Here is a 25995-nt window from a genome sequence, read left to right as displayed (position 1 = left end):
ATGTGTTGTGGAGGGGGCAGCGCCCTACAGGCGGCGGCCAGGCGGGGGCGAAGCGCCTCCAGCCGTCCCCACTGATCGCCTTCATTCTGTATCGCCATTATCTGTAAAATGCAATTCAATTCACATTCACGCTGTTATTATACAGAATTTTACTTCTATTTCTCAATAATGAGGAGGGAAATTGTTTTCCTTGTCGCTGGAGACGGCACGCGAGCTAACAGCGCACCTGACGTTAAGCAGTCGCCGGGCGAATAGATACCATGTGTTAAGCACATATTTCCTTATACATACATGGAGGGTAGAAGTAAGAAGCACCTTATTGTATAGGGGACAACTTGAAAAAGTGTCATCTGTAGACAGCGAGTTATTCTTGGAAGTCATGTCATTACGGATCCTCCCGATCCATTAACGGTGCTTTTAGATACCTCAAGCACCGGTCAGAGTTCTCGTCGAACCCGTTGCTTTTGACGAAGGGCTCGACGAGTAAATTAACCCTCAGACACAGCCCACTCAGTTTCTCCTCGGATCTCCTCAGTGGGTCGCGTTTCCGATCCGGTGGTAGATTCTGCGAAGCACTGCTCTTGCCAGGGTTCGTGTTAGCAACTTCGTCAGATTTGAGCCCCGTGAGCTCACCTACTATTTACGCTGAAATAGCCTCTAAAGCTTAGGTAGAAAAAAAAAATTCACCTCGTCACAGACGTGTATGTAGTGGGACAGCGCGAGCCCGCCGCTCTCCCAGTCGGCCACCTCGTGTCGCTCGGCCGCCTCCTCCAGCGTCTTCAGCAGCCGGGATACAGTTTGCAGATCGTCTGTGGACCACACAACATATCGTCTTTTCGCATTAAAAGTGCACAATTTCTAAAAACATTCGAAATTGGGCTTAATATGGCGTTAACATTTGGTATCGCCAGTATTTTTCTCATAAATACTGTCAAAAGAGCGTAGTTTAGTTTTAGTTCTTTTTTTTTTAAGTTTACCTATGTTTTTACTACTATTAACAAAATTAATACATAATTTTATCTTACTTTAAAAGACAGATAATGTAACTGGTAAAAAATAAAAAATAAATGTTGCAAAGACGATTAATATTAAAAATATCACAAACCTTTAAAACACTCTCCTGTTTGTAAGTTTTGAGATTGTACAGTTTTAAATCGAGAAGACAATATGAGGCAGGCAGTCAGCGCAAAAGTGCTCATCACAGTTAGTATGGAGATAACTGGTGGTAGGACTTCTTGTAAGTCCGCGCGGGTAGGTACCACCGCCCCGCCTATTTCTGCCGTGAAGCAGTAACGCGTTTCGGTTTGAAGGGTGGGGCAGCCGTTGTAACTATACTGAGACCTTAGAACTTATATCTCAAGGTGGGTGGCGCATTTAAGTTGTAAATGTCTATGAGTTCCAGTAACCACTTAACACCAGGTGGGCTGTTAGCTCGTCCACTTATCTAAGCAATAAAAAAAAAGCGTTTTGTTTGACGAAGCCTTTACGCTATCGAGAACGTTAATAAAACTCGTGCTAAGCACACGGGTTATGTTGTTGTCCACGGACCGTTGAGCACGGCGTCGGGAAGCAGCTCGTCCAGCAGCACGCGGTGCGCGGCGCTCCACTGCCGCGCTGCCAACAGATGCTCCACCTCCAGCGCCGGCTGGTGCTGGAACAGACACCAACGACCTCAATTCTCATTACATTCAAAGACCTCATGGTGATACCCCATACTCGATACTGGGGGGTGGAGCATGAGGTGTAACGGCTTCATCATCACCGCCACGGTGACTAAGCCTTTCAATCTAAAACTTCCATTTTTTTTCTTTTTTTCCCTACCTAAGCTGATAGCCTTGAGAGGCTATTTCAGCGTCGCCTTAACTAGTAGGTGAGCTCACGGGGCTCAAACCTGAGTGCTGCTAACACTGACCCTAGCAAGAGCAGCGCTTCGCAGAATCTACCACCGGATCGGAAACGCGACCCACTGAGAATATTTGCCAAGAAATTCAGTGGGCTGTGTCTGTGGGTTAAACTGATATGACATAACTATTCTCGTTATCTGATGATGAGTGGTGGTCCGCAAAATTGGACATCAATAAGAATATTAAGTAAAATTTGTTTTTTTTTATTACTTAGGCGGATGGACGAGCTCACAGCCCACCTGGTGTTAAGTAGTTACTGGAGCCCATAGACATCTACAACGTATATGCGCCACCCATCTTGAGATATAAGTTCTAAGGTCTCGATATAGTTACAACGGCTGCTCCACCCTTCAAACCGAAACGCATTACGGCTTCACGGTAGAAATAGGCGAGGTGGTGGTACCCACCCGCGCGGACTCACATGAGGTCCTACCACCAGTGTTTAGTTAGGCTGTTTGCTTTGAACGCACCTCGTACTTGGCCCTGTGCGCGCGAGCCAGGTGGATCCACTTCTCGGGCACCCCGATCCGCTCCAGCAGCTGGAGGCCGGGGGCGGAGCCCGAGGACGGCGCGTGCCGCGAGATCATGCTCCTCACCAGCGAGGATCGGCTGTGGCGAAACGTTACACTTACAGCAGACTGGCGGCCCAGCCTGGCCATAATCTCTGGACCGCCACCCAACTTGACACAAGAAGTCCACATCTCAATAGCATATTAACTGACTCTGTGGCCCTAACTGTTGCGCCGAGAGGTGGTCGCTTGGAGCTACTGAGTTCATCCACAGTGCGTTTTTAGAGATCTTTTTTTGCCACGTACCATCCGGCTATGGAATGAGCTCCCCTCCACGGTATTTCCCGAGCGCTATGACATGTCCTTCTTCAAACGAGGCTTGTGGAGAGCACTAGACTTCAGCAACGTCAGGGGCAGAGTCAAGCCACTGCCTACCGTTGTCTGTGGGTTAATTTACTCGTCGAGCCCTTCGTCGCAAGCGACGGGTTCGGCAAGGACAGTGACCGTACTTGAGGTACCTAAAAGCACCGGAATTCGAACATCGACCGACCGATATACTAAGAATGTTTGTTTGGAGCGAAGCCAATTAGACTGTTCTCATATGAGGACGCATTTGAATCACTCCAGATAACGGGGAAAGTGGAGGGAGGTCGTGACACAAACGAGCCGGTAGTGGTCACGTTGTCATGTCTATAGGCTTTATAGACTCTTTGGGCTCAATGGACTCTATGGGCTCTATGAACTCTATGGGCTCCACGGGCTCTATGAGCTCTATGGAATCTATGGGCTCTACGGACTCTATGAACGCTATGGACTCTATGGGCTCGTTTGTGCAAGAGCTCCCCGCTGCAGCCCTGGGTAAGCGAAGGTTGACTGACGCGGCTCCGTGCGGATGGTACGCCAGCACGGCGGTGGCCAGCTGCCACGCGCCGCCCGCCTCCAGCTGCTCCGCCACCGACACCACGCTCTCCACCGACGGACTGCCGAACCACGCGCCCAGGAGGAAGCTGGAAACGATAACAAACGGAATACGTTAGAGCAAATCCGAAAGTCACGGTGAAGGAGTAACATCGTGTAATAAAAATCAAACCCGCAAAATTATAATTTGCGTAATTACTGGTGGTAGGACCTCTTGTGAGTCCGCGCGGGTAGGTACCACCACCCTGCCTATTTCTGCCGCGAAGCAGTAATGCGTTTCCGTTGTAACTATACTTGAGACCTTAAGAGCTTATATCTCAAGGTGGGTGGCGCATTTACGTTGTAGATGTCTATGGGCCCCAGTAACCATTTAACACCAGGTGAACCCTTAAAAAAAGGATCAGATGATCGCGCGGGGTCAACGTCCTTCCAAAGTACTACCTTTAGATTATAACTTAACAAAATACCAACACAAATAAATAAGTCAGTAGGTTAACCTCTCGACATTCACCACAGTGCAAAAAAAATATCAGTAGATTAACTTCTCGAAATTCACCACAGTGTAAATAAAATTAGTCAGTAGGTTAACTTGTTGCGATACTCACCACAGTGTAAAATCGTTCGGATCCGGAGTGTAAGCTGCGGGCTTAAGTTTCGGACGTTGATTGAAAGCTCTTGCTCTAATAAGCTCGTAGCGTAAATCCAACACCGCTTTCGTATTTCCATTCTGGAACAAATAATTTTAAATTCATCGTCAACATTACAAAGAGTAGGCAAAGGTAGTAAAATTTAACAAGGAAGTCAATTCTGTCAAATTTGGTGAGCAACTCAATCCTGTCAAATTTAACAAACAACTTAATCCTGTCAAATTTATCGAACAACTTAATCCTGTCAAATTTATCGAACAACTTAATCCTGTCAAATTTATCGAACAAGTTAATCATGTCAAATTTAACGAACAACTTAATCCTGTAAAATTTAACAAGCAACTTATAATCCTGTCAAATTTAACAAGCACTTGTTCTTGTCAATTTGATGAAGCATCATAATCCTGTCAATTTAGCTGTCAATATTTTATACGCATTTGTGTATTGGCACATCTAAATACAACTCTACAAACAGGTCATACCTTACTCGTGATGTAGCAGTAATCTTCATTGTAATCCGGCAGGGGCGGTCTCATGTCGACGTCATCGCCTAATGACGTCAAATCGACTTGCTCGTCCTTACTAAAGAATCCCTCGTACGTTCTTATAATTTTCTCGAGCGAGGGAATTTGCGGGCAAATGTATCTGAAAGATTAAAGTTATGGGTGCTGACTTTTTGTCGGGAACGCGAGGAGTGAAGTTGTGCGATTTGTTTTATTTTGTCTATTTAGTGTTTCTTCAGGTTTAAATGTGTAATAACGGTGGTTTATTAACTGTTTAATATCTGTGAAAGTGCACAAATGTGGGAAAATCAAACAAAGCCGCTGGACGTGACTTCTCGAGATCCTCCAAAAAGTCCAATGAAAAAGTCTCAGTAGATGACCACCATTTTACTGAGATTATATTTCATCCCATATCATCTCATCGCATTTCATTTGATTTCATCCCAGTTGATTTATGTCTCAAATTAAACATCTTCATTTCATTTCATAATTTTTCATAAAAATAAGAAAATAAATTAAAATAAGACATGACTTAAAGGTCTTAGTTACCAGGTCATAAAATCCCTTAAAAAAAAGTCATGGGTGCTGTTCACAAGCGGTGGGAGCGAAAACTGTACAAGTAGAAATCGACTCGTTCTATCGCAAATTAAATCGTATATACCGCACCTTTAGAATTGGAAGTGGCTTAACTAAAAATTTTAAGATAATGAAGTTTTTTTTTTACTACGATCGACTTATAAACATATTGTATTCTAACAGGTTATAAAATTAACTTTTCGATATTTGATACAATATGTCTAAATCTCGCTAACGACGTTTCCAAGATAAATTTGCAGAGCTGGCGCCGAATCTTGTTGGAATACCCAGTGCCTGTTATTGAACATGGTATGAGAAACAGGTTCCACAAGGTTCGTCAGGACTGTATTTTGATACACAACTGCATTCGTTTTTACACCTTTCTCACAGAAATGTACCTCTGTTAAGCCCCAATAAGAAACTCCCAACCATACCATGAGCGAGGATGGAAAATGACCTCGTTGGACACGCGGAATACGGTTGCTCGCTTCTTCACTACTGTGTGCGTACACCTTATCATTTTGTTTGTTGTAGCTCTCTTCTACGGTAAAAATTTTTTCATCCGAAAAAAGAATTTCCCGATATTTTTTTCCCGCGTACCGCTTCAACAAAGCGCGGCATCTCGTCAGTCTCAGGTCCATTAGACGAGCATTCAAACGATGTCCTGTTTTTCTTCGATATGCCCGAAGCCCTAAGTCTTCATTTAACACCCTTTTCATCGTGGTTCTGCTTAACCCCATCTGAAGGGCCAACAGTTTCTGCTTACGTTTGGGATTTCTTTGAATTCGCGCCTTCACAGCTTTTATCACTGCTGGAGTCCTAACAGACCGAGGGCGACCACTTCTTGACCTGTCATCTACACTAGAGTCTTCATTGTATCGTTTGATGGTACGATAAACGAATCTTTTGGTTATATTCAAATTTTTCAGTATGTTAAAAATTTGAATTGGCGCGTAACCGCAACGATGCAACGCAATAACTGCAACACGGTCTTCTTTAAGCGTCCACTCCATATTTAAAAATGAGTAAAATTCTAAAAGTATACAGTTTTTATTTTCATGAACAATTCGAAATTCGAATTCAATAAACTTTTTTGTGGCCAGCAATCTAAAAGAAAAGTTTTTACTGTGTGACAATACTTATGACCTGACTAGTTATATGCATATACATGTTACGTTTAACTACACTTTGACCGTCAGTTTACTGAGCCATTTAACTCGGTGGGAGATCTTCCTTGTTATCTCGAAAATTTTAATTAAATATTCATGTATTCAATTTAACTATGCTCCAGTGCAGCGTAGTGCGCGGCGTACCTTGCCGTGGCGTGCAGCGCGCGCAGCCAGCCGGCGCCCGCCAGCGCGGGGGGGGCGGCGCCGCCCAGCGCCCGCAGCGCGTGCAGGCGCGCGCCCGCCACGTGCGTGTCGGCGCCGCACGCGCTCCACTGCGCCAGCTGCCGCGCCACCAGCCCCCGGTACGCCGCATCGCCTGCGCACACATAAACACACGGTTAGTTCGGTTTCTACTATCTATATATTAATACGTGTAGCAAAATCTTTGCACCCCTTTTTACGAAAATTGCGCGGACGGAGGAGTATGAAATTTCTCACACTTATAGAGAATATAGAGAAGGAATGCAGAATGTTAATATTTTTTGTTAATTATGCATAAAAATACATTAAATCAACAAAAAAAAAAAACATTACACACACACGCATGCATTATCTTTTTTTCCCACGGAATGAAAAGTTCGCTTTTAGTCCCTGCCACGCGGGACAAAAAAGCACACGATTCTCTCCCGGTGAGACTGCCAATGTGGCGCATGCGCGTACCTTTCTTTATTTCCCGGTAACCTAGAAACTGCATGTTTATCTTTATGTTATGGAAGCTTGATCAAGAATTGGTTATTTTTTGTCCTAGAATACAATTATAATAAAAAATGGATTTGAATAACTCGAGTGTTAGTGATTTAGACGGAGAAGATATAAGTGTAATAAAAATCAAACCCGCAAAATTATAATTTGCGTTATTACTGGTGGTAGGTACTCTAGTGAGTCCGCGCGGGTAGGTACCACCGCCCTGCCTATTACTGCCGTGAAGCAGTAATGCGTTTCGGTTTGAAGGTTATGGCAGCCGTTGTACTGTAGTATTGAGACTAAGAGCTGGTGTTACTAACCGCCGGCCTGAGCGAGGAGCATGGCCATGTTGAGGTCCCCGCTGTCCCTGGCCAGCTTGCAGGCCTCAAGCGTCCTGCCGCCCAGCAGCAAAGTCCAGATTCGAGCGCTGTGCGTGTCGGACTCTGAAAAAATATATACATGTGGGAAACGGAACGTTTAGAGTGAAAGGGATGAATGTATGGGTAAGAAAGACACGGTCAACATGGCGATCGGGTATTATAAGGTGAACAACTACGATGTGTGTCGTAAGATGGTAGGTTGGGAGGAAATTAAAGTCTGTCTAATAAGACTTCGGTGTATTATATTATATTATAGAATACAATTTCTGCGGATATTTTTTGGTAAGAATCCAAAAACAAAGTCCGGAAAGACTTTCCTTCATTTCCCCGCAGTTGTGTAACTTCACAAATGCCAAATGATTTTTTTTTCTAACCTCGAGGGGTTATTCTGTATTTACCGAACTAGTAGGTGAGCTCGCGGGGCTCAAAGCGGGAGTGTTGCTAACACTGGCCCTAGCAAGAGCAGTGCTTCGCATAATGTACCACCGGATCGGAAACGCGACCCACTGAGAAGATTCGACGAGAAACTCAGTGGGCTGTGTCTGAGGGTTAATTTACTCGTCGAGCCTTTGAACGGTGACCGGTGCTTGAGGTACCTAAAAGCACCGTTAATGGATCGGGAGAATCCGTAATGACGTTCACCAAAGGAACCCTGACTAAAAAAAAAGGATCCACCCCTCCACTTACCATCCTCCAGCTCTGTCCCCCGGGGCTCGGCCAGCTCCGCGTCCGTGACCCCCGCCACGGCGTCCTCGAACCAACGCAGCAGCTTCTTGTGTCTGTTCACTATCGACTGCTCGTCCGTGCCAGGGATGCCTGCAAGTCGATGAACCAGAATTATAATACATACCTCGCTATCTAAATTGGGGGGGAGCTCTATTTACTCTGCACTATCTTTGGTTGAGTTGAGAAAGGCTTACCTAAGCCCGTCAAATGCTTAAGTATGTATCACTACGTATACACAGTACATACACCAAAATAACATTTTATTTTTGTCTGTCTGTCTGTCTGTTTGTTCCGGCTAATCTCTGGAACGGCTGGACCGATTTTGACGGGACTTTCACTGATAGGTAACTGATGATATAAGGAGTAACTTTTTTTAAACAATAAACGCGGGTAACATCGCGGTACTCAGCGAATAGTAAATATAATTAGCCCGCAAAGGTATGTAATTTGGACAGCCCTGCTTTTTTTTATGAGTGAAGGTTTAGCATGGAGGTTTTTCCAGTTTCACCAGGACAGGGAAACGAGCAGACTCAACAACGCAGTCCTGCTCTACAACATTGACTGCTACGGCATATAAAAAAAACTAAATTCTCCATAAATTTTGGAACGAAGTTCCTTATGGGACGATGCGGAGGGGTACCCTAACCGGAAAAAACGTCCGTAACATAAGATTTTTATTAGTAATGCACACAGTGTACGACTTGACTTTGTAATAACGTACAAAAAATAACATATTTTTATTATATATTTTTTATAAATCATTGTGAATAAAATAAAGTTGATAACTTTGTAAAGTAGTTATTTTTTTTTTATCAATAAAAAAATCATAATAAAAAATGTATACCCGAATAATTATTTTCTTTATACCTCGAATAGAACTTAAAATTAATATTTTTATAATAAGGAAAATAGTTATAGAAAATATAAAGTTCCTATCCGGTGTCCCACGACACCATACTTTTTTTTTCTAATTTTCAACACTTACCACCGTTCTCCAGATCGGCTCCCCACAGCGCGTCGCACAGCCTCCACACCTCGCGGCAGTACGCGGCAGACACGCCGAACTGAAGACGAGGATTTTATTAGTCTTTTTAGGTACACGAAGTTCCTAAAGGAATCTCTTTAATTTAAAAATATAATCTCAAGCATGTATTATTTTTAATTTGATATCTTTGATTTGAAAGGATTTTCTTAATAATTGTCTTTATTTATTTATCTTCGATTTGAAGTGGATTTCTTAAAGGATTGCCTTTAATTAAAAACGATTTCTTCAAGGAATTTCTTTAATTTAAAATAGATTTCCTCCAGTATTATATTTAATCTAAAAGGATGTTTTCGAGGAATCTTTTCAATGTGAAAGTCCTTATGCAGCGTTATATGATAAGCGGACATTTCACATGAAATTACAATATTTTTTTATATGACTGAGGAATTACTGCTGGCTCGGAGACCTTTCCAGTTTCACCAGGAGAGGTGGACGAGCGAAAAACACATACAGTAGGGGATAGGATTTGCTAACAGATAGGTTAGTGGGGTCCCTAAGCCTGCTCCTAGCGTTAGAGCTCAAGGCGTCCAATGAAGGGGTTATTGGATCTGATGGATCCGTAAGAGTGAGTGAATTTACAATTTTAGTAACGTGGTTCAAACTAACCTTCACTACGTAGTCGTGTTTGGAGGAGTGTCTCAGATTGTCCCTGAGCACGGCCAGGCGCGCCTCCGGCTCGGGGCGGAGGGAGAGGCGCGGGCACTCGTCCTCTGCGCACTCCGATAGCGTGGACCACTCCAGCAACGTAGAGATGTGCGGCTCCAAGATCTCCTGGCAATATAAAAAAAAACACGTATGGCACTCGGGGACTGCCGCGGTAAAGTTATTGCATAGCATTTTATATCAACTTATGCAATTATAATTAGACAATGATAATTTAATATTAAAACTATAATATAATAAGACCGCGCTATATTTATGAACAGTATGTGTTTGGATAACAATTTCATAGTGATTTCTTCCTAAAACCTATCATTTAATCTAGTTCAGTGAAGAAATCAATTATTTTATTTTAAAACTTATGTATGGGGGGCATAAAAATTTTAGAAACGTCACAGTGGGGCGTGGCACAAAAAGGTTGGGAAACACTGGTTTGACCCCTCGATGTTTGTGTATTAGTCGAGGTGTGTACCTGCAGCGGGTGTTGCGGCCGGTCGGCGGCTAGCGCCAGACGCGCCACCAGACGCTCCGACCAGTCCCCGCTGGCCCTGCCGCTCAAGTACCGGTCTAACGACGAGAGCTCAGACGCTGTGGGCAGAACACATATCTGAATTAACATCTCTGTATGGGCGGACCACAAACATACGTCGAATGCTGTGATAATCTGAAGATCCCGGAGATTTACAGGTGTCGTATTCTGGTTGATGAGTGAAGTTGTTCAATGGTTATGTACAGAGCGTGGGTAGAATGAAATAAAAATGGCGAGCAAAGCGAAATTTGTCATGTGTCGTGATCAATTGTGTGAACTCGTCCGGACTCCAGAATCGAGACCACAACGGTCCAAAAAGCCTGCTAATATCATGGACTCCAATAACCACATAATCATGAACTGGATAATGAAAAAAAAAACTTTTTGCCGATGCCGATAAGGTTTATTTTTGATTGGGTTTATGTTCAAAATTATCGACTTGTGCAGCACTTTCTATGACATTCAATATATTTCGATATTCAAAATAATAATTTACAGACTGGCAGACAAACACAAATTAAAATTGAACACACTTTTTTTTTGCAATATTATTTATCCTCCTGCTCTGGAAGAGATCACTTCAAGCGATAAGACAACCCATTCTTATATTTAACAGACACAAAAGCACACGAGAACTCAGGCCTCCGTGGGAGGATCGACGCCCCCCAAACCCCGCCAAGTCCGGCCGCTTACATCTGGGCAGGTCGCTGAAGGCGTCGTACGTGGTGAGGAGGGCGACGGTGGAGGCGGGCCCGAAGCCGACGCGGCTGTGGCGCGCGTGGCTCACCGACATGTCGGCCAGGCAGGCGCTGTCCAGCCGACCTGCGGGGGAACCAAGTCATCTATACTAATATTATGAAGAGGAAAGATTTGTTTGTTTGTTTGTATTGAATAGGCTCCGAAACTATAGAACCTAAGTCTATGGAGCTATTGCATCTACACGTGGACAGGTAGCGGACAGGTAGGTGAGCTCACGCGGTCAACCTGAGTGCATTTGCTAACACTAGTCCTAGTAAGAACAATGCTTCGCAGAATCTACCACCGGATCGGAAACGCGACCCACTGAGAAGATCCGGCGAGAAACTCAGTGGGCTGTGTCTGTGGGTTAATTTATGAACTCGAATGGTGACCGGTGCTTTAGGTACCTAAAAGCACCTTCGACTGTAAAATCATATTACTATAAACAGCCACAGCTGGTGACAAATAAAAAATGACACTAACGCCATCTAGTAGCAGCTGAATAGAAATAGCATCGTGTGATTCTGGCAACATCGGAGTCGTACGAAGCCAGACAAACTATGGAGGGTAGAGGTCAGAGGAGCGCCATCTTGTATAGGGGACAAATTGAAAAAGTTCACCTGTAAACAGCGAGTTATTGTTGGAAGACTCACTGAAATAGCGCTAGTGTAGAAAGTGGAAATGATATGAATATAGCAGTTTTAAGCTGAGTGAAGTGTGTCAAGTTGAAGTGAGGTGTGGTAGTTAATGGCCCTAATTTTAAACTCTTTCCAATTGCTACAGTGGCGCCATCTTAGCTGACTCTCTTTTAGAGGACACTAGTTAATACACTGAGATGGTACTCCTTACTTCTACCCTCCATGAGACAAACGATGCGAAGTCAGTACGTCATCCATATTCCGTGACGTCATCCGTTATTTGATTTTTACACGAATTGATTCTAAATTTAATCCATACCATTTATTACATATCCAGCCACAAACATTTTTTTATAGATTTATAATTTTTGTTTATAATTTTTTACTATATAAATATGTGCATTATCTCTTAATTAGTAATCTGTAAAGTTAGTAGTGTGTGTAGTTAGCTCTTGTTTTCATGTTGTTTTCAAATATATATATTGCTGTAACATGTCATAGTGTGTTATAAGAGATTGCTGTACATGCCTGTAACTGGCTTACATACCAGTACTTAATTTTATACATGTTAATTTTAAGCTTGAATGTTTTGTGTGTATTGCTGTTGGTGTCTAAATAAATAAATAAATAAATAAACATTACATACAATATACAAGAAATTTGTCCTCAACAAATAATCTAGCAATATAGTGAAGTAGAATATAGCAGTATAGTGAAAAACTCACCCGCAATGGTGTCTTTGAATGGTGGAACCTTTCTGTGGTATTTCAATACTATCGTATGGGGTTGGACAGTGAGCGGTCGCATTGGTGGTTCTAGAAAGAAAAAAACAATTGAAATCACGTGAAATGAAATGAAATGAGATGAGATGATATGGGATGAAATATAATAATCTTAGTAAAATTGTGGTAATTTACTGAGATTTTTTCAGTGGACTTTTTGGAGGATCACGAGAAGTTACGTTCAGCGGATTTGTTTCATTTTCTCACATTTGTGCACTTTCACAGATATTAAACAGTTAATAAACCACCGTTATTACACATCTAAACCTGAAGAAACACTAAATAGACAAAATAAAACAAATCACACAACTTCACTCCTCGCGTTCAAAAAGTCTGTCCTTTGTTAAATTCGAATTCAATCATCAGCTCATCGCTGTCCATTGCTTACCGGGCGCGCGCTCCGGCGGCGGGGGCGGGGCCCCCACGACGGTCCCCAGCGAGGGCGACGGTAACCGTTGATCGTTAAATATCGGAGCCGAGTTCGGCACCAGCTGTTCTCCCGTCGACACTGACACGTCATCGTCCATTTCTGAAACGAAAAAAAAAAAAACAATTCAGCAAAAACTGACGGTAAGCAAATATCGAAACTCGCCTTGAGACTACAGTGTGCTCAGTGCGAGTTATTTAACGTTCTCGATAGCGTAAAAGTTAACTCAAATTTGTATTTGTATGCAATGCAGTCGAATTATTTTTTATTGTCAATATATTATTTCTGACGTTTCGCGTTATTAAACGATATGAAATGTAAAATTTTTTTTTTTTTTTTGTGGACGAGCTCACAGCCCACGTATTGTTAAGTGGTTACCGAAGCCCATAGACATTTACAACGTAAATGCCGCCATCTACTTTGAGATATGAATTCTGAGATCTCAAGTATAACGGCTGCCCCACCCTTCGAACCGAAACGCATTACTGCTTTGGGGCAGAAATAGGCAGGGTGGCGGTACCACCCGCGCGGACTCACAAGAAGTCCAGTGGTGGTAACCAGTAATTACGCAAATTATAATTTTGCGGGTTTGATTTTTATTACACGATGTTATTCCTTCATCGTGGAAGTCAATCGTGAACATTTGTTGAGTACGTATTTCATTAGAAAAATTGGTACCCGCCTGAGATTCGAACATCGGTGCATCGCTCAACACGTATGCACCGGACGTCTTACCCTTTAGGCCACGACGACAATATAATCCGACTCCCGAACATCGAACTAAATGCAAAGCGATCGGAACTCCTCACCTTCATCAGGGTACAGCGAGGCCTTCATCAGCTGCACGCTGTGGCTGCGTCTATTCTCCAGGCGCGCCAGCTCCGAGGTGGGACTCTTCACGCCGAACGCTAAAAAAATATTACGATTTTTTGAATTGCATAGCTCTTTTATAGCGTGGGCTTTGAGCGCGGCGACCGAATCAAGAAATTCCGTAACGAAAACAAAACCTAACACACCCACTCCGCCTACCATGTAGCTCGCGTTGAACACATTCACACGTTGCGCTTGTGTAGTGTCTGTGAATAAGCGCGTGGCGTGACGTCACACTGCATGCGCATCATGAAAAGTCTGCCCCTCTCTCTCTCGCGCGGTCTAGCTTATGAGTGCGAAGGGGACAGTTATTTTTTTGCTTTTGTTAATGTTTATAAATAAAGCGCAGTCTTATTTTATTATTGTTTTAATATTAAATTATTATTGTCTAATTATAATTGCATAAGTTGATGAATAAATACTATCCAATAGCTTTACCGCGGCAATCCTCGAGTGCCACATACAAATTTGTAGTGGAAAAGTAGATTTTACTCTCATATTTTTATATAATATATCAAGGGGTAAAAGGCTATTTGGTTTTAGCGACATTTATCTTTAAAGATCTGTTTTATTTGGTATCAGCATCAACAATTTTATGTTTTTAATTGAACTTCTATTAGTTTATTCCATTGAAATAGTTGAACAATTATTTTTTTGTCATGATATTAAATCCAAATATTTAAACTTTAAATGACTCTCCAATAAACTTGCAAAAATATCGATGAATCCAAACAAGCTTTCACCTGTCGATATTGTTTTTTTAGTCTACTTCAAAATCTTTAGTTAAAAATATAAAATGTTCAAGAAATTAAGGCATTATTAAATTTCTTCCTTAATCAAGTTCAAAGCTAGTCTGTTTTAGGGCGAGGCGATGTGTTGAACCTTACCTCTGTTTTCTAGAAACAGGCTTTGTGACTCCGCGTTGTCTTCAGCGGTGTCCATAACATCGAAGGCTGAAAATAGAAGTCATTAGATAATATTCCGACAAACTCGATGGTCGGTTTTTTTTTATTGCTTTGATGGGTGGACGCGCTCACAGCCCACCTGGTATTAAGTGGTTACTGGAGCCCATAAACATCTACAACGTAAATGCGTTACCCACCTTGAGATATGAGTTCTAAGGTCTCGGTATAGTTACAACGGCTACCCCCACCCTTCGAACCGAAACGCATTACTGCTTCACGGCAGAAATAGGCAGGGCGGTGTTACCTACCCGCGCGGACTCACAAGAGGTCCTACCACCAGTACATTCCCGATCCTGCGGACAGAATGAAAAACAGTCGACGTCGCCCTAAACACGTCATTACGGATCCTCCCGATCCACTAACGGTGCTTCTAGGTACCACAATCACCGGTCATCGTTCTCGCCGAACCCGTCGCTTGCGGCGAAGGGCTCGACGAGTAAATTAACTCACAGACACAGCCCACTGAGTTTCTCGCCGGATCTTCTCAGTGGGTCGCGTTTCCGATCCGGTGGTACATTATGCGAAGCACTGCTCTTGCTAGGGCCAGTGTTAGCAACACTCCGGTTTGAGCCCCGTGAGCTCACCTACTAGTTAAGGTTACGCTGAAATAAGCTCTCAAAGCTATCAGCATAGGTAGGAAAGAAAAAAACAGTAATTACGCAAATTATAATTTTGCGGGTTCGATTTTTATTTCAAGTCATATTGTCTCACCTTTGCTGGTGCCGTTTAGAGTCAGTAAGGAAGTGTGGTGGAGATTGTAGAGGCTGTCCTCGCTGAGCAGGCCTGGCGGGCCGGAGCCCCCCAGCCCGGGATGTCCGGGCCCCAAGAGCCCCGGGACCGCAGCCCCCGCCTCCGACACATTCACAGGCGACTTGGGACCTGAAAACGTATCAATTTTAAAGTTTGAATAAAGCTCATACAATATATTATATATTGCCACATGCCACGGACCTTAATGTACTAAAAACAGTTTGAAATGGATATTTTTTGTCTTTATCAATTTTTTTTATTGCTTGCAAGGGTGGACGAACTCACGGTTCACCTGATGTTTAGTGGTTACCGAAGCTCATAGATATCAACAACATAAACACACACCTTAAAACATGAGTTCTAAACCTCAGTTTTACCATACAACAGTTAGATTTAGATATTTTTATCTATGGTCTATAATTTTTTTTAATAACCAAAAGAAGTCACATTGCTAAAAAAAAAATGCATCTATGATCAATCGAAACATTAACAATTCAAAATTTTCCACGATGAATATACAGAAATATTATATACTTTTTTCACCTCTCATATCGACAAATGCCGGACTTACTTTTAACATTATTTTTTTATTATTTTAATTTACCTAAAATACCTCGATTAAATAGTTTTCAAATGACCAACTAAATATTCTATTTTGATCGTAAATTGACTTCATTTTTCATTATTAATGGTACTGTTACTTAATGCCTTTTGCCTTTCGTCCGCACACCCAACCACCCGAGACACTGACCTGGTGCGCTGGCTTTCTGTAGAGACTCGGTGAGGAGTTGCCGCTTCAGGACGTCCGGAGTGGGGTCGTCCTCCTCGTCGGAATCAGTGAGACCGTACTTACTGAAATGCTCCACCTGAAAATTATGCTCATGATTAGTGCCGTGAGGGCGCAAGGGTACCTGGGTCAGGCAGAGGGACTACGGTCCTCTCTGTGCTTTATACTGCTTGCTCCATGAGTGTGTTCAGAGGAATTGGTAGAGATAGTCCCTCCATACCTTTATCATTGTCGCAGCATTGTTTTGGCGTATATTTTAATGCTCAGCTTATTTTCACATATTTAGCCAGCAAAATAATTGTACATGCCCGCGCTAAGACACGTCTGTACAGGTCGATACATATGATGAAACTGCGCAACAGTCGGTATTTCGACGCTCCGCATTTTAGACGCATTAATAGAGAGTCGATCTATCGACCATTCGCACTCGAAGGGACGTATATACATATATTTTGTTTACGTGATTAAACACGAGTCCGTACCCTGAACACCCAGCTGCCCGTTTGAGGTCGATACTCGATAAACTTGGTGTCATGTTTCTCGCAAACCCTGCGCAGCTTCCCTTCGTAATCCAGTTTTAGTAATCTGCAAATAATAATTAAAAAAAAATGCAAATCAAAATTACATTGAAGTATAAAAACGTTGTTTTTTTTTTCTATTACAGAATTTGTTATGGTCTGATAACGAGACATTTAAGGCAAATCTTTTTATATATTCACTTCTTACATTCTGTTATAATATTGTTACGCCTGCAAGAGTAACACCATCTGTCTTCAAATAGCAGAAACGAATATCAAAAGAACTAGTAAAATTGAGAACGCTTGAGAAGTGCAACGCCATCTATTATCAAATAGCGGGAGTTTTAATTTGTACTTCTTTGTACAATTGTGAAATAAGATGAACCTGATTAATTTAAGACTAATCATTTGTGATGAAATTAAATGTAATGGGATGAGCTAGTATGATATACATCAATGCGGACCTCTTGTGAGTCCGCACGGGTAGGTACCACTACCCTGTCTATTTCTGCCGTGAAGCAGTAATGCGTTTCGGTTTGAAGGCGTTGTAACTACACTGAGACCTTAGAACTTATATCTCAAGGTGAGTGGCGCATTTACGTTATAGATGTCTATGGGCTCCAGTAACCATTTAACACCAGGTGGACTGTGAGCTCGTCCACCCATATAAGCAATAAAAAAAAAAGTTAAATTAAAAAGTATTCCGCGGCCAAGCTCCCCCACCTGTCGGGCTCGGTGATGAGTCGTTTCTCGGTCTTGTCCCGGGGCCACACCCGGTCGAGGGTCACGATGGCCCGCCTGTTCAGGCCGACTCCGACCGGCGGCTTGTCGCTGTCCTCCGGATAGACTATCACCTCCTTGTTCAGGAAGTGCACTGGAAAATTTCACACAATTATTAGCGGAGCCCGTGGACCTTAACAGTATAAATATCGTCACCCACTTCGTGATACGAGTTCTCAGCCTCTTAGAACTGGATCGCATTACTGCTTCACGGCAGAAATAGGCAGGGCGGTGGTTTCGTACCCGTGCGGTACTCACAGCACGCCTTACTATCAGTAATTATAATTTTTGCGGGTATTTTTTTTTATTTATATATTAATAGGTGAAGCAAAAACTTTGTACCTCTTTTTACGAAAATTGCGCGGACGGGGGAGTATGCCTACACTTATATTTCATATAGAGAAGGAGTGCAGAATGTTTTTTTTTTTATTATAAAATATATAAAAAATACATTAAATCAATAACAATAAAATCATTACACACACTACCATGTATTTGACACTGCACATAGATATATATATAAACTCTTTCTTTATCGTCAAACTTTTGTTATTGTTTAAAGTGTGTGATCAAATTGAGAATAGATTAATATTGTTTGTCTTTAATATTATTTATCTACAGTGTAATCTTAGCGAAATCTGTAATTATAGAAGTTTAATAGTCCTTGACAATAGAACCATAATAATGTTCAAACTTATAATTTCAGTTAATTATAGTCGAATCTCGACTACTGCGGGACCACTAGTAATTTTTATTAGACGATGCTTTATTCCTTCACCGTGGAAGTCATTCGTGAACATTTGATAAGTACGTATTTCATAAGGACTGTCGGAAGTCTTGGGCACCAGGCGTCTCATCCTTCAGGCGTCGACTTCACACAGTCGACTGCGTCCCAGCGGGGTAGGGGAAGGTGGGTTAGGGGGGCGCAGAGGCTCACCCAGGGCGTCCAGGTCGAGGCCGGCCACGTCGATCTCCGAGTCGTAGTACACGTTCCCGTAGTTCTTGCGTCCGATCGTCAGGTGCGGAACAGGACACGTGCCGTCCGGCCGCATGTAGTCTAGAAACGATAACACGAATGTAATAACGTCGATTCTCCGACCCGGTAATGGAGAGCGTTCGGTAAGCGAGCGCGCAATGGTCAGCGAAATGAAACAATAAAGTAGCGGACCAACCGGTCGAATACAAATTAATTCGGATTAGGCATCAGGGTCATATGGTCGCTATTGTTTAATGCTTTCTCTATAGCGTTGTTATTCTTTGCCTAAGGAAAAATCCCTACTCAATCGTTGCGGGTAGGTGAGCTCACGGAGGTTCTAGCCTGTTGACGTTGTTAACACCGGCCCTAGCAAGAACAGTGCTTCGCAGAATCTACCACCGGATCGTTATCGCGATCCACTGAGATGATCCGACAAGAAACTCATTTGACTGTGTCTATGGGTTAGATTACACATCAAACTCTTCGTCGTACTCGACGACTAATTCTTTCGAGTTAATTGGCACATGGACATCACACAGCGAATGTCGTTAGCCGCTTTAAGGTCAAAGTCCCAACCTCATATGCGACATTAACATAACAATCGTATCATACAGCATCAATTTTCTGAACAAATATATTTATTCCTTTGTTTTGTGGGTATTTCTCGATTTTAGACAAGAATTTAGATGAAATTTTAATCTTTAGCATAGATACTTGACACTAATTAGGATATTTAAATTTAAAACTAAAATAACATTTAGAATTGTGATAACGTTCAATATTAGTTGTTGGCGACAAATTTTTTTTGTTTGTTTAATGAGTGGACGATCTCACAGCCCACCTGGTGTCAAGTGGTTACTGGAGCCCATAGACATCTACAACGTAAATGCGTCACCCACCTTGAGATATAAGTTCTAAGATCTCAGTATAGTTACAGCGGCTGCCCTACCCTTCAGACCGAAACGCATTACTGCTTCACGGCAGAAATAGGCAGGGCGGTGGTTGGTACCTACCCGTGCGGACTCACAAGAGGTCCTACCAAAGTACAAAATTATATAGATAGATAGGGGGAGAAATTCTCTCACTTATCATGTCGTCCAAGGAGGGGATGGTGTAGTAGCCCGGCCTCGTCAGCTTGACCCCGGTCGGGTGGGGCGGGGCGTCGCGCGGCTCCACATTCTCATCTTCAGATACTGTAAAATAAAGCACCCACAATCCGGCATATATACATGTAAAGAACGAACCTTTATTATTGAATAGTCTTTAGTTTTTGAAGTGAAACTTCTAATGCGACTTCAAGGTTGCGGTAAACGTTCAACGCTCGTGGGGAGGGGGAATAGAAAGAGACAGAGCGAGAGTGAGTGCGCGACACTCGAACGCATGCGCGTAGTATACCTGTTACAGGCCAGCGCGAGCGTTAGCAACGAGTAGTGACCAATATTTTAATGAAGTATTTAAAATATATATGTGTATATGTATTTATTTTTCTATCTACAATTTAAAATATATATAATACTAGCTGACCCGGCAAACGTTATTTTGCCATATATAAGATTTCTAGGGAATTTCTAGTGTAGAAAACGAAAAACTAACTTATTGTAAGGATGTGGTACATTAGTGAAAGAGGCATGTAGCGCTGTGAACGATGAGGGAATATAAAATTATCAAAACCTCATTTAACCACATAATGCCTCAAAGTAACAAAAAAAGAATGTCCAAAAAATAAAAAATAAATGTGGTGGAAAACCCTTATCACTTAGGGGTATGAAAAATAGATAGTGGCCGATTCTCAGACCAAATGTACATGCATATAAAATTTCATAAAAATCGGTCGAGCCGTTTCGGAGGAGTATGGGAACGAACATTGTGACACGAGAATTTTATATATTAGATTAATGTTGAAGATGTCGCATCTCTTATACACAGCATTCCAAGCATCACAAGAGCAATCTGATTCAAGATAATAAGATTTAAGTATAACAATTCCGGCATACATTATTTTAGCGAAATTTTAATCGTTTCCGCAGCGGTTATAGTCTTCCTCAATAAATGCGCTCTCTAACACTGAAAGAATTTTTCAAATCGGACCAGTACTTCCTAAGATTAGCGCGTTCAAACAAACAAACTGTTCAGCTTTATAATATTAGTATAGATTATTAAAACTGTACATAAGAGTTTTTGGGAAATTCTTTCCAAGCACCCTGTATGGTGGCTTCATTAAGACTATTCGTCATTAAAGTACTTTAGTCCATTCTAATCTCGCCTTTATTACTACAACCATAAAGTATCCTATGACGTTTCGACTTTATAGTTCGTGACCACGTAAGCTGTGGACCATTTAGAACCTTCACAATGTGAAGAGGAATTAATTCTTCTTCTTTGTCTCCACCTTACCCCACTAGGTGGGATCGGCACAGCGAATTTTTGTATTCCATTCTCCTCTATCAGCCGTCATCTCAACACTCACTCCTCTCTCTCTCATATCGTTATTCACACACTACGTCCATATCTTCTTCGGTCGACCTCTTCCCTCTCTACCTTGCACTACCATTTCCTGATATCTTTAGCACAATTAAATAAAAATGAACTATATATGACCAAACTACACTATATACTGAGAGCTAATACTAAATTAATACTAGGACTAGGAAGGACCTAGGATACTGGGAAGGACTAAGATCCTGTCGCTTGGCTAGAACGGACGGCTAGGCTTAAGGGCTGGTGAGTCCGACTGGTACCAGGTCCTGTGCTTTGGATGCTGTAGTTTCCTACCGTGGGACCAGACATTTATTTTATTGCTTAGATGGTTTGACGAGCTCAAAGCCCACCTGGTTTTAAATGGTTTCTGGAGCCCATAGACATCTACCTTGACATATAAGTTATAGGTCTCAGTATAGTTACAACGGCTGCCCCACCCTTTAAATCGAAACGCATTACTGCTTCACGGCAGGAGTAGGGGGCGGTGGTAAAGAAGACCACCAGGGTCGAGGATCAACAGATTTACTAATGTCCTGAATATCTACATTCGACAAAACTACCCTCAACTTCGAACCGGCATCGATTACGACATATTGAACAATTACGTCACCGTTTATAAACGCCTCTATTGGCCTACGCATACGGTCGGTTTTCGTGTCGCAATCGATACGGCGTCTACGACGTTTTTTTAGTTTAAAATGGTAACCGTAAACTCCGGATATTTGATGGGCGATCTTCTCGCACCTCGAGCACGCCGCCAGCGCGCCGCGACGGTGCGCGCAGAATTGTATCGATGTACCTTATTGCAGTGAACGATAAAGCTCATATTCCTTTGTATTCGATATTTAACTTCATCACTGTTTCTGTATTTATATGTATAAATAAATAAATAAATAAACTTAACACAAACGGAATTATTTTAACGAATTTAAGTGTAATTCGTATAAACGAATTACTATTGGAAAACGTAGCAGTCTGAATTACTGATAATGATAATAATAATAACACGTGACAAGCCTTACCCGGTTATCCGGCTCCAAACGAGGATCACTTGCTTGGATTACTATGGGAATTTATATATGTACAGATATAGGTTAAAAGGACAAAAAAGGTAGCCTATGTCACTTTCCCGAACTGACATTAGCACTTGCAAAAAACACACCGCGACGTGAAAGAAGGACAAACGGACAAACTTTCACACTTATAATATCACTAGCCGTACTCGCCCGCATCGCTGAGCATTTAAAATTAACATTATTATTTCTCACCCCCACAAAGATTCTTATCATTAACGCCCCCGCAACTTGTGTAGGGAGTTCAACACTCATATAAATATTAGCCTATCCATTAAGTACATGTATTTTCTACATGGATACCAAGTTTCAAGTCAATCGGAAGCATGGTTCAGTAGTTATAACGGAACATCCGTAAAAACCACTGTAGATTTATATATTAGTATAGATAATAAATAGCACGGACAGGTGTCTATCAGCGCGCGCGGACTCACCGGACAGCGAGTCCAGCCGGTCTCGCTCCGGCGAGGCGCTCCGCCCCCCCAGCTCCCGCACAGAGCTCTCCGCGCACCCCGCAGCCCCGCGCGCCGCCCCCGCACGCAGCGGCTTCGTGCTCAGCCTGGCGAGGGAGTTAGGTAATACTCGTTAGTAATCTGGCAATCTTAATGGATGGATGAACGGTGTTTCCCGAGCGCTATGACATGTCTTTCTTCAAACGAGGCTTGTGGAGAGTCTCTACAGTAGGCAGCGGCTTGTCTCTGCCCCAGGCATTGCTGAAGTCCATGGGCAACGGTAACCACTCACCATCAGTGAGTTCACGGCCCACCTGGTATTAAGTGGTCACCGGAGCTCAAAGGCATCAACAGCCATAATACCGCCACTTAATTTGAGACAAGATTTCTGAGGTCTCAATTTTAACAGTACAGCAGCTGATACACCCTTCGAACCGAAACGCATTACTGCTTCACGGCAGAAATAGGTAAAGCGGTGGTACCTACCCGTGCGGAGTCACAAGACGTCCTATAACCAGTAAGCCAACAGCTCACCTAATAGTAATCGGTTACTGAAATCTACAGGTGTTAGAACCTAGATGAGGTGCCAATCTTGGTTGCATTCCATTGCGGGCTCCCAACCTTCAAACCGGAACACCATCTCACGAGAGCACTGTTATATATAATACAAGAAGGCGTCAACTCTACCCAGCTAAACTACCAATCCACTGTGATATATGTTCAAATATGTGTAGAAGCTCCACATCCCGGCTTGATATTCGCTTCCCTTGACGTTACTATAGTTTTTTTTAAGGGATTTTATGACCTGGTAACTAAAACCTTTAAGTCATGTCTTATTTATGTATAATTTATATTCTTATTTTTATGTAAAATTATAATATGGAGTAAAATCACATGAAATTAAATGAGATGAGATGAAATGGTAATCATTTACTGAGATGTTTTTCAGTGGACTTTTTGGAGGATCCCGAGAAGTCACGTCCAGCGGTTTTGTTTCATTTTCCCACATTTGTGCACTTTCACAGATATTTAACATTTAATAAACCACCGTTATTACACATTTAAACCTGAAGAAACACTGAATAGACAAAATAAACCAAATCACACAACTTCACTCCTCGCGTTCCCCCGCCAAAAAGTCCCGTTATAATGTTGAGTCTAAATGAGCACAGACTCACCAGCTGGCGCGTCTCTCGGATATATGTTCGGACACTTCTTTTTCTGTAAGGAAAAAAAATATATTTGTGTTTGTTCCCATTAAGCAGAGCTGTCTAAGTTGCATACCTTTACGAGCTAATTAAATTTACTACAAAAGCTGGAGGGTCGCAGAAAAAAAAAAGTAAAAAGAAAATTGTAAAATATAGCTTAACTTTCAAATGGTAATGGAATGTTACAAGAATAACGATAATATTATACCAAATATTAATTATAATGTTTTAACAAAGAATTTTATTATCCAAAATATTTTTTTTATTAAAACATGCGTCGCGGGCCGCGTGAAAGTAAGCCACGGGCCCTTGTCTGGTCCCTTATCATAAAGCGATGATTTTTATTTTTTTTTCTTTAAAATTGTAATAATTAAGAAATTTTGTTAAGCGACTTCCCGAAATTTGCTAGCAATAAACTTAAAGTTTGGTGAAAATGTTAGCACTTTAAGGTAGCCCCCGGTCACGCTCTGACCGCCGCCCAACGTTGGAAGTAGGACGGGGTCGGTCCCCGGGGGGCGGGCGATGGGGGCCCGGGGGGGTCATTCCGCTCGCCAGCGACCCCCCTCACGCCGCGGTAAGCGCCACTATCACCTAGCCATTATACATAGGAGATGAACATTGTACAAATTGTTTATTAACAAAGGACATGGGCCATTTTCGACCCAGCAACTAGTGCTCTCAAGGACATTAATGAAATATTTATAGAAAATAAACATTTAATTTTTACATACTTATTATAAAATTTAAGGGTATTTTAATGGTGGAATAATTAAATCATAAATAAAAATAAAAAAATTAGTATGACTAAGCTACATTTATAATATTGAAGGAGTTGCCATAGGTAAAATATATTATTATTTATATTTTAAACAATTCACATTAAATCTTCTTACAAAAAAACATTATATTGCAAAAAACTAGCAAAATAATATATTAGCATATTTAATTAATGGATTTTAAAACTAATATAAATCATTATATCTAAGCAAAAATCTATTTTTATACTTTTAAATCCGTAGAATAAATCATTACATGGATGAATAATTATTATTGATATTAAGCAAAAAAAAACCTATGCTTGTTTAATGTTTATTGACGTTTTACATTTGATCAGTCGTATTCGCAATCGTGCGCATTGGGGATATTATTAAGTGTTTCGTTGCGATATACCTGCTTATAACATTTTGTTGTAATATAAAGTATAGAAATATAAATAATATTTAAGCTGATGATGATGTTAAAGTGTCAATATATTGACAGCAAAATCATATGATATAACCTAAAATTCTTATCTTATTTTTTAAATATATCTGTATCCCCATGAACAATATTGATTTTAATTTGTTTATAATAAAAAAGATATAATATAGTCTGTTATTTAAACCAAATTTCATTACTGTCCTTGAACTTCGTTTAGTGGGCCGTGCTATATATGGAGCGCTCTCCATACATTGCACGGCCACTGCCCATGTCCTTTCAAATACGCATTTCCTCCTTTTTTTCTAGTAACCTCAAGGGGTTACACTAAATATTCACTAAACGACAATATTTCTACTTTTGCATGTGTGTGCGGTCGTGTGTGTGGGGGGCCACACGAGGGCGTTAGGGGGGGCCACACGGGGCGTTGGGGACCACACGGGGGCGTTAGGGGGGCCACACACCGATGTCGGGGTACATCCTGTTGGTCCGCTGCGCGTCGGGCTTGTGGTCGCGCTCCGTCCACAGATCGCTGATCTTTGGCGAGTTGATCCTGAAAAAAAAAAAACAAAAAAAAACGCTTAAAGTGAAGAAACTATTCCCTTCGTGAATCGCAGACACTAATTTTATTGTCATTATATTAATTTTAACGTTTTCAATGACGGGCTACTTAAATTAGATCTATTTGTATTCAAATTTTATTTTCCTAATTCCTTTTGAAAGAAAACAAAATATTCACTTACCACCTGCTGTGCTTGTCTGGATGTAAATCGCCATCTGAAACAAGGAATACAAATTTATTGACTAACTAGTAATAAAATAACTGTATGAATTTGTCGTGGACTGTGTGATGAGTCAGCCGGTGTTCGGATCTCGCAGACAGGTACAGTCTGCTCTAGGGAACTACTAACTTAAACACAGATTCACGAGTGACGTGATTAAATCGTGTGTTCAGTACCAGTCACTATCGCCCTTGGACATCAGCAATACAGGAGGCACGGCCAAGCCACTGCAAACTGCTCTAGTTGCCTCCTTTTTTTTTCTACCTATGCTAATATCCTTGAGAGGCTATTTCAGTTTCTCTTTGACGTTTAGGTGCGCTCACG

The 25995-nt window shown here is 41.8% G+C and overlaps 1 protein-coding gene across 4 annotated transcripts in view; it reads right to left on the bottom strand.

Annotated features, from left to right (window-relative positions):
* The window catches only part of LOC101746229 (nuclear pore complex protein Nup98-Nup96), a 47398-nt gene that overhangs the window by 3576 nt on the left and 17827 nt on the right, over nt 1–25995 (bottom strand). For 3 of the 4 annotated variants that reach the window (XM_062671001.1, XM_062671004.1, XM_062671003.1), the window contains exons 19-47: nt 25633–25666; nt 25354–25442; nt 23663–23705; nt 22467–22591; nt 21666–21758; nt 19567–19674; nt 18443–18562; nt 17449–17599; nt 16690–16792; nt 16172–16286; nt 15382–15549; nt 14593–14658; nt 13645–13743; nt 12797–12937; nt 12352–12441; nt 10944–11072; nt 10194–10309; nt 9668–9832; nt 9002–9080; nt 7978–8106; nt 7231–7353; nt 6371–6542; nt 4461–4623; nt 3937–4058; nt 3292–3420; nt 2375–2513; nt 1549–1651; nt 688–809; nt 1–101 (exon numbers count right to left, since the gene is read on the bottom strand). In XM_062671001.1, coding sequence (XP_062526985.1) covers nt 1–101; nt 688–809; nt 1549–1651; nt 2375–2513; nt 3292–3420; nt 3937–4058; nt 4461–4623; nt 6371–6542; nt 7231–7353; nt 7978–8106; nt 9002–9080; nt 9668–9832; nt 10194–10309; nt 10944–11072; nt 12352–12441; nt 12797–12937; nt 13645–13743; nt 14593–14658; nt 15382–15549; nt 16172–16286; nt 16690–16792; nt 17449–17599; nt 18443–18562; nt 19567–19674; nt 21666–21758; nt 22467–22591; nt 23663–23705; nt 25354–25442; nt 25633–25666 — 3337 coding nt within the window. The remainder of the gene's footprint in view (nt 102–687; nt 810–1548; nt 1652–2374; nt 2514–3291; nt 3421–3936; nt 4059–4460; nt 4624–6370; nt 6543–7230; nt 7354–7977; nt 8107–9001; nt 9081–9667; nt 9833–10193; nt 10310–10943; nt 11073–12351; nt 12442–12796; nt 12938–13644; nt 13744–14592; nt 14659–15381; nt 15550–16171; nt 16287–16689; nt 16793–17448; nt 17600–18442; nt 18563–19566; nt 19675–21665; nt 21759–22466; nt 22592–23662; nt 23706–25353; nt 25443–25632; nt 25667–25995) is intronic. The other variant, XM_038013893.2, reaches the window with a different exon arrangement.

Source organism: Bombyx mori, chromosome 11, assembly GCF_030269925.1.
Source record: "Bombyx mori chromosome 11, ASM3026992v2".
NCBI lineage: Eukaryota > Metazoa > Arthropoda > Insecta > Lepidoptera > Bombycidae > Bombyx > Bombyx mori.
Note: the sequence above shows the minus strand (reverse complement) of the source record. Positions and strands in the feature narration are given on the sequence as shown.